We start from the raw sequence: 8,696 nt of genomic DNA on the forward strand, positions 1-8,696 counted from the left end.
ATCATCTCATTTATTACCATCCTCTCTTGCACATACAACTTCCATAATTTTTCCTTTAGCCAATAAATGATTGCCTATATATATCCAATTTCGCTTATTTGCAAGTCTCCAAATAATGAACATGAAGAAAATTTAGAGAGCAATCAGAATTTTGATCTTGAAAAAATACCCAGTATTGATGAATTGAGAAATGAAGAAGAGTTGGATGACTATGATTTACCCTCAAAATTATCAAGGTCGTTAGAACAGGAGGAAAAAATGATTTTACCTCACCAGAAAATCACAGAACTAGTTAATTTAGGAGATGAAGAGGATAAAAAGGAAGTTAAAGTCGACACTTCACTGTCACGTGATAAACGATTAAAGTTGAAGGAGCTACTCCATGAATATGTTGATGTGTTCGCATGGTCATACTAGGACATGTCGGGTCTTAACACCAACATTGTTGTACACAAATTACCATTGAAACTGGAATGCAAACCAATTAAGCAAAAGCTGAGACAAATTCTTAGAAGATTAAGAATGGGCTTCTTCCTCAGTGGAGAGATATTCTACAAAAGAAGTAAAGATCAAGTACTTCTAAGATGTGTGAATGCTACCGAGGTCAACAAAATAATAGAAGAAGTCCAAGAGGGAACTTGTGGAGCTCATGCTAATGGATATATGTTGTCTAGACAAATTATGAGAGTTGCGTACTACTGGTTAACATTAGAATCAGATTGCATAAACTTTACTAAAAAATGCCACAAGTGTCAAATTTATGCAAATAGAATCCATGCTCCACCAATCCCATTGCACGTTTTCACAGTCCCTTAGTCGTTTTTGATGTGGGGAATGGATTTGATTGGGCTAATTACGTCAAAGGCTTCTAACGGACATCAGTTGATATTGGTGGCCATTGATTATTTCACAAAATGGGTAGAGGTAGCTTCTTATGCCAATATAACACAGAAGGTTGTGTGCAAGTTCATAAAAAAAAATAATATGTCGATATGGACTTTCAGAAAGAATCATTACCGACAATGTAAGTAATCTGAATGGTGCGATGGTAAAAGAAGTTTACGCTATGTTCAAAATCAAGCATCATAACTCGACAACCTACCATCCAAAAGTGAATGGAGAGGTAGAGGCAGCCAATAAAAATATCAAGAGGATCATTGAAAAGATGATTGAAGTTTATAAAGATTGGCATGAGAAACTCCCTTTTGCCTTACATGCATATCGAACTTTTGTGCGAATCTCCACGGGGGTAAATCTGTATTCATTAGTATATGGAATGGAGGCAGTGCTACCCATTGAAGTGGAAATCCCATCCTTGAGTGTTAATGGAGACAAAATTGGAAGATGCTGAGTGAGTCCGCTCTCGTTATGAACAGTTGAATTTGATTGAGGAAAAAAAGCTCGCAACCCTTTGCCATGGCCAAATGTACCAACGAAGGATGATGCGAGCATATGAGAAAAAAGTTCATCCTAGGCATTTTCGAGAAAGGGAGCAGATCCTCAAAAGAATACTCCTTAACCAGAAGGATTCTTGAGGAAAATGGGCGTCGAACTAGGAAGGGCCATATGTGGTGAAAAAGGCTTTTTCAGGAGAAGCCTTAATTTTAACTAACATGGATGGAAGAGACTTGCCCAATCCGATAAACGCAGATGTGGTAAAGAAGTACTATGCTTGAAAAAATAAAAAAAGAAAGAAAAAAAATTGAAAGGATTCGGGTTGAAAATCTGAAAAGGACAATTCGAATCCAAAGGAGATGGGTCATGTTGAAAACCTGCAAAGGGCGACTTGAGACCAAAAGGAGGATTCGGGTGCACCGATAGAGTAAAAGAGAGAGGGAGAAAAAGGTGTCATCAGTTAGAGTTTAGAGTTTTTAGGGAGGTACCATCGGTTGGAGTTTGGGGCTCTTGGGCTGTTTGTCGATAGTGAGAGGAAAGGGAGAGGCGCTGATATAAGGAAGGAAAAAGAAGAGTTATGGGCCTAGAAAGAAAAAAAAGCAAAAGAAGAAAAAAAATGTAAAGAGAAGTGAAGGAGGGTTGCGGCTAGAGAAAGAAAGAGAAGAAAAAATAAAAAAACAAAAAGAAATGAAGGAGAAAACGTGTGGCTGTTAGGAAACCAAAAACAAAAAAAGAGAAAAAAGAAGTAAAAAAAGAGTAAGCTTAGCCCAATAAGGAGAAGTGGAAAGAGCTCATGAGAAAGGTCTAATAGCAACAAGGAAGGAAAGGTCCCAAAGAGAAGAGAAAAAGAAAAACGAGTCAGCATGCGGCAAGTGGACTCCTCCACTTCAAAATCAAAATCCATTGGCCCAATCTAAGTACAAGCCAAGTATGGGCTTTGTTTAAAATTATTTCTTTTGGGCTGTTATTTATGTATTGCATTCTAATGGTAATTTATTTATCTATTTATTTTTTAGCATGTTAGTAAATTTCTTTATATATATATATATATACATACACACACATAGTTAATTATTTAATAGAAAATTTAAATATCAATATGATGGTTAGAACTTAATGAAAATGTTACTTGAGTTACTAACGATGGGATGTCCATTTGGAATGCGAGAAGTCGCAATTTCAAGTGAATTTCTTTAGGTTAGGAATTTCGATTAAGACTCCACCAATATGATGGGAGGGTCTTAATATGGAATTTTGATATTCTTAATTTTAAATAAAAACTATACATGCATAATACTAATTAATCAAAATACACGAACAAAAGGAATAAAAAATTAATGATAACAATAAATTTGTTAATTAAAATATTACAAAAAAATGGATAAAATACATATGCAATAATAATTACAGATAAGATAAAAAATACTTGGTCTAAAAAAAATGGTTTTGGAAAATTTCATAGAGATAAATGAATAAGTAATTACACAACAAAATACTTAATGAAATAAAATAGAACAATAAATAAATGTAAAATATTTGATCATGATAAATATGCACACAAAGAAAAAAATAGTACATTTTGTGAAAGATAAGAAACGGACATTGAATTTATAATGCATCACATACCATGATTGCATTAGTAAATGTCATGGTATGTAGAAATATTCTAAATACGAGCATAAACCCCGATTATGGGACTTTTCGAGGAAGCTCGCGAAGGTAAGTTTCTTTGGTAAACTCTCTAAGTGAAAAGATACCTTTGCATCCCACTAGTACAATGGGAGGGTTCGGAGAAATATCTTTAATAAAAAGCTTTTGCTCGTACTAGGATTTACATTCAAAAAATGTTGTTTTTACTTGAAATGGGATCTACTCGTTAAATTTACGAAGGTGAATTTATCGGGCACTTTCCCTAGGTGAGAGGATACTTTCGAATCCCACCAGCATGATGGGCAGATTCGAAAAGTACATTCAATTAAAAGTTTTCATTTGACATTACCTCGATTTTATGCCATGCATGTTACAATTGCATTACGTGTACGTCAAATATAAGAAAAAACCAAATAAAATGTCTTTAATTTGTTAATAGAATAAAAGATAAATCAAATGAATCAAATTAAGGAAACACAAAAATAAAACTAATGGGTTAGGAAAATATATGATTAAATGGTACTGTTCGTGGAACGAGCCTCATAGGAGTGTGCTAATCCTTCCCTGTGCGTAACCGTACACCCGAACCTAACTCTAAATAAAATATGTAGACCAGTTTATAATTTTTTCGACGAACCTAAAACCAATTTAGGATTTCATCGAACAGAACAAATGTATTAAGTGACCAATCACACCTAGATAAAAAAGATTGATAGCGACTTTCCAAATATATCACGTCTAGCAATCGGGTTCCCAGACTTGGCAGGTTACGACAGTTCTAACGTTAGTTCTTATGGTTATTGGTCATTGCCATTTTTTTCATTTATCTTTCTTCTAGTTGGTGAATCTCTTGGATTACGAAAAACTGTACGTGGAACCATACATCCCCTTCGTCCTTTTAAACCAAAGTATACCTCCTTGAAACAGACATTCTCTTTTTCTCTTTTACTGTGCTATTCTTTATGATTTACATTGTAGTTGATATTAAGCTCTTTAATAGAAGGGTTTCAGAAGTGTGAATAGCAAATGCTGATTAGCTTGTGCTTTGATATATTTACTAGGTGCCAAATATATGAGAAGCCTATGGTATACACAGTATGTTTTGTGGAATTTCTTGATTGGGTACTGATTAGGAAATTGAATGCTAGACATTTAGAAAGTTGGCTATTTTTGTGCTAGATGAGGCAACTCTTTTTGACCAAATGTCAAAGGCTTTAGCTGCAACTTGGAAAAGATGAGCAAAGAGACCCTAAAATGTTACCAAAGCTTTAAACATGGATTTTTTCTGTAGTTCAGCTCAGAGGATAACTATGGGAAACTCGTGCAGATATGTACAGGCACCACTGGCATACCCTAGAGAGAGGAGGAGAAGAATGAATGGGGGTGAGACTTGGTTGCCATTTTGTATTTATTCAGATGGGGAATTTTCTGGCAGAATTTCGCCTTGCTACTGGTCTGATTATTATGCTGCAAATCCAAGAGCCCCTCATAACACTCAACTTGCACCTTGGGTTGCCAGATTTTATAACTTAATCTAGCCAAAAATATAAATGCTTGCCCATTTATTTTACCTCTTTTCTTAATTTATTTCAATAAATGTTTTGTATTATTATTCATTTATATTTGCTAATAGTTGTAATCTGAGCAATCACCATGAAACTACCTTTTCTTAAAATTTGTTTTTCGCTCAAAAAATTTGAGGGTAGATAGAGTGCTTTGTGCCTCTTAATTAAATTTGGAGGTGACAATCGGATTAAGTTGTGTTGAGTCACTTTAGAGGTTAAAGAAAATTTAGGCTATTTATTAGATTCAAATCTTTTGGATTTCAATTTTCAGAGTGTGACATTTTTTAAAATTATTTAAATTTAAATTGTTGACTTTTAAAATAACAATCGATTTTAGAAAAATTTGATCTTTCATGTTGTTCAAATTTAAAATGATTCAAATTTGAATCGTTTTGAGCTTAAATTATTTTAAGTTTAAATTAAGTGTAAATTTTTAATTTTGTTACTTCATTGTTTATGTTTTTAATATTTTTAAAAAATAGGTTTTATTTTCTTTGTAAGAGGTTAGTATTTAATGGCTTTTAAATTTTTTTTCGATAATTTCCTTATAAATAAGTTAGGATTAAAATTCTTAAATCATTAGAAACTAATAAGCTAATGATTTATACGTTATTGCAAAGCAGAAAATGCGTGTGTTAAAGTGGAGCGCAGACTGTTCCTGTGTGGGTGTCTTTTCCAAATCTCAAAGCTTATCTCTTTGATAAATCGGCACCGCTAGCAATAGCTAAATCAATTGGGAATCCATTGTATCTTGATGAATCTACTGACAATGGGACGCGTCCAAGCACTGCAAGAGTTTGCATAGAGTATGACTGTTTACAACCGGCTGTGGATTGTATATGGATTGGTATTCGAGATCGACAAAGAGGTGAGAATACTGGAGGGAAAGAGGAATTTGCAAAACTTGCTGATTATTGCACTCATTGCTCACTTGTTGGCCACCAAAACTTAACCGGTTTAGCACTGGGCAATAAACCAGAAAGAATTGGGAGGGAAAGAGAGGACTGTGGAAGGAAAACTCGATAAGATGCCACAACAATTTGATCTCACACAACTGGCGTAGGAGAAGCAAAAATAAAACAGCAGTGGAAAAAGGTGAAAAAATTGGTGCCAAACATTCGCAAGGGGCAGAAATAGATGCCAAAACAAAGCATGATGATGGTGATGGTAAGGGAAAAGCAATTAATCCTCCTGCAAGTTTAGATTGGGGGACAACTCTATTCACAAAAAACGAAGCCAAGGAAAGGGAGTTCATGTTGATAACCGAGGAGCTTTTACTGGCCTTCAAACATCCAACATATTTACAGCAATCGAAGAAAATGAGAAGATGGAGGATGCAATTTGTTGTGAAAATCAGCTGACATGGTGGTAATCAATCAATATGCTATGGGAAAATCTCCTTGTGGGCACACGTAAGGTGCAAGATGAGAACGTGGCTAAAGCACCGAAACCTAAGCTGCCAAATGGTGACAAGAAAAAAGACGTGGCTGTTAAAAACAAAACTCATATGGCAACTGATGGGAAAGATGGATCCCAGTATTGTTTGGAGGCTACTGGCAGTGGTCAAAATAGAATGGATGGCTTGCCATCTCCGAATAATGAAGCTATAGAATTTGCTCGTGATGCTGTCAATGGAAGAGAAAAACAGTCATATGATCTACGCAATGACGTTACCGAGCCTTCAAGTGATGATAGTGGGGACACTTATTCTAGTGCTATGGCAGAAAACGTTGAAGCAGCCATGATTCTGTGGGCTACAGAAAAATCCATGAATATCACCAAGCGTGGTAAAAACAAAAAGATTAGAAAGGAAACTGTCTATCACATACAGGAGGCCCACATCTGGTGAGGTGCAGGCTTCGGGTACGGAGGAGCACATACAGGCAGTACAAGGGATCACTTCTTTTTTACCAAGTGAAAAATTGGTAATGGAAGCGCAGCAAAATAAGTTGGTAGTAGCTTGTGTCGGAACACATCAGAGCACTGAAAAGGAGAGATACACTGACCAGCAACTTTCTTCTGATTTGCATTCAAGAAGAGCAAATGTAACGGCTAAGGGAATTGGGGTGGCAGCTTGTGTTGTACGTAAGAATATTCAATCAAGTAATGGATCCCATGCAAGGCTTGGTGGTCCACAAATTGAAATACATCCATCAGTAACTAGACGTCGCAAGTCTGGGGAGGATCTCTCCTATGCTTCCACAGAAAATAATGCCTCTGATGATATTGAAGAAATAGAGGTGGGAGATAGCACAGATGAATCTGGTGCTATCGCTTCAAACTCTCCTGCTTATACTTATCCATGATAAATTCCTTGGTATGGAATGCTACGGGTATTTCAAATAAAGTAAGCCAAAGGCGACTTTAAAAGTTTGAAACTGATGCACAATCTAAAAATTCTACCTGTGTTGGAGCCACTGGTAGATGTGACTAGAATTGAATATTTTAGATGGAGGCTGGGTTTTGAAGGTGCAGCTAGTAATTGTTCTTGCAAACTATGGTTATTCTTGTGAAATATTGGTTGACCATGTTCAATGCCTGCATGTATGTTTAATGTTTCCGTGGCTGCAGAATTCATGTTATGCTACCTTTGTATATGCGAAATGCACAAGGACGAAAAGGCAGGCTTTAGGGAGCTGTATGCGTAATATATCAGCTGTTTTAAGTTAATATGCAAGAATTAATATAGATTTAGGTGCTTCGATATTAAGCTTACGGCCACGAGCATAAGTCACGCTGTGTTTCTACTCTAATTGAAAGTAGGAAGATTACAACAAGCTTTTACTAAAACAGGATACATGACTAATCTATTGACAATCATATCTCATGATAAGGCAATTTGGTTTTAATAACCATTGGATTAACACGATTCAACAATGCATATTTAATTCTTGGTTCTCTCTTTTGATAAATGGTACTTTAATGGGATATTTTAAGTCTGAAAGAGGGTTAAGGCAGGGTGATTTTATTCCTCCACTTTTATTCATCTTAGTTGCGGAGTACTTATCGAGGGGTTTAAATTCTGTATATGATCAGTATCAATCCTTAAATTATCATACTAGTAGCCAGGTCACGATAAGCCATTTAGCTTTCGCAGATGATGTGTTGATTTTTGCTATTGGTAATCTTGCAGCTTTGCAGAAAATTCTTTGATTCTTGCAAGAATATGACCATGTTTCAGGGCCACGAATTAACCAGCATACGAGTTGTTTTATCACCCAAATCATTGCGAATGTTACTGGTTTTGTTCACAAAACCCTTCCAATTACATACTTGGGAGCCCCATTGTATATAGGTCCGAAAAGGGTAATTATTTGCTTCTCTAGTGGATAAAATAAGAGACAAAATTTCAGGTCAGCAAAACAAAATTTTATCCTTGAGTGACCGCATTACCTTGTTACGAAGTGTTCTTTCAAGTACTCAAGCCTCGAGCATGCGTTATTGAGAGAATTGAGAGGTTGTTTAATAATTTTCTATGGGGTGGTTCCACAAAGAGTAAACGGATTCACTGGTCATCATGGTCTAAAATTGCAATACCTGGCTCCAAGGGGGATAAGAAATCTGAATCTTAAGGGATGTTTTTGATGCCTTTACTATTAAACAATGGTGGACATGTAACAACCTCTGGACAAAGTTTATGCACTCCAAGTATTGTATTGGTCAGTCTCCATTGCATAGCCAACCTAAATTACATGATTCTCATGTTTGGAAGAGACAAATTTTGGAATAGAATATTAGATGGCGGGTTAATAAGGGTGAAGGTGGTAATAGTAATAAAAGAGTGAAATTAAATTTTTTTTCTCTCTCTAGTTGTGTGTTCTCTCCCTTCTCTCTACCTTCTCTTTTTGTCTTTTATTCTTTCTTTCTTCTTCTTTCTTCTTCTTCCCCTCGCCGCAGTCTCTCTTTTTTCCTGCCGGCGTTCCTTTCTTCTTCCTCTTTCTTTCTCTTCTCCCCTCTCTCCGCGCCCACAGCCTTCCCTTCTATTTTCTTTTCTTCCTTCTCCTTTCTTCTTCCCCGCCGACAGCCTTCCCTTGCACAATTTTCTTTCTTTTTCTCCTTTTCCACGCCGGCCACTTTTTTTTTTTT

General features: G+C 36.0%; 1 protein-coding gene across 4 annotated transcripts in view; it reads left to right on the top strand.

Annotated features, from left to right (window-relative positions):
* Nucleotides 1-4,898, top strand: part of LOC110422453 (uncharacterized) — a 20,107-nt gene extending 15,209 nt beyond the window's left edge. For 2 of the 4 annotated variants that reach the window (XR_002445720.1, XR_002445721.2), the window contains exon 8: nt 4,373-4,509. Coding sequence is in view for 2 of the 4 variants with exons in the window: in XM_021436370.2 (XP_021292045.1) it covers nt 4,373-4,583 (211 nt within the window). In the remaining 2 variants the exon portion in view is untranslated. Of the gene's footprint in view, nt 1-4,106; nt 4,281-4,372 lie in introns of those variants that run through there. The other 2 variants (XM_021436370.2, XM_021436371.2) reach the window with 2 other exon arrangements.
* Nucleotides 4,899-8,696: the final 3,798 nt, after the last annotated feature.

This window comes from Theobroma umbraticum, unplaced genomic scaffold (assembly GCF_002168275.2).
Source record: "Theobroma umbraticum cultivar Fairchild unplaced genomic scaffold, ASM216827v3 scaffold_146.0, whole genome shotgun sequence".
Lineage (NCBI taxonomy): Eukaryota > Viridiplantae > Streptophyta > Magnoliopsida > Malvales > Malvaceae > Theobroma > Theobroma umbraticum.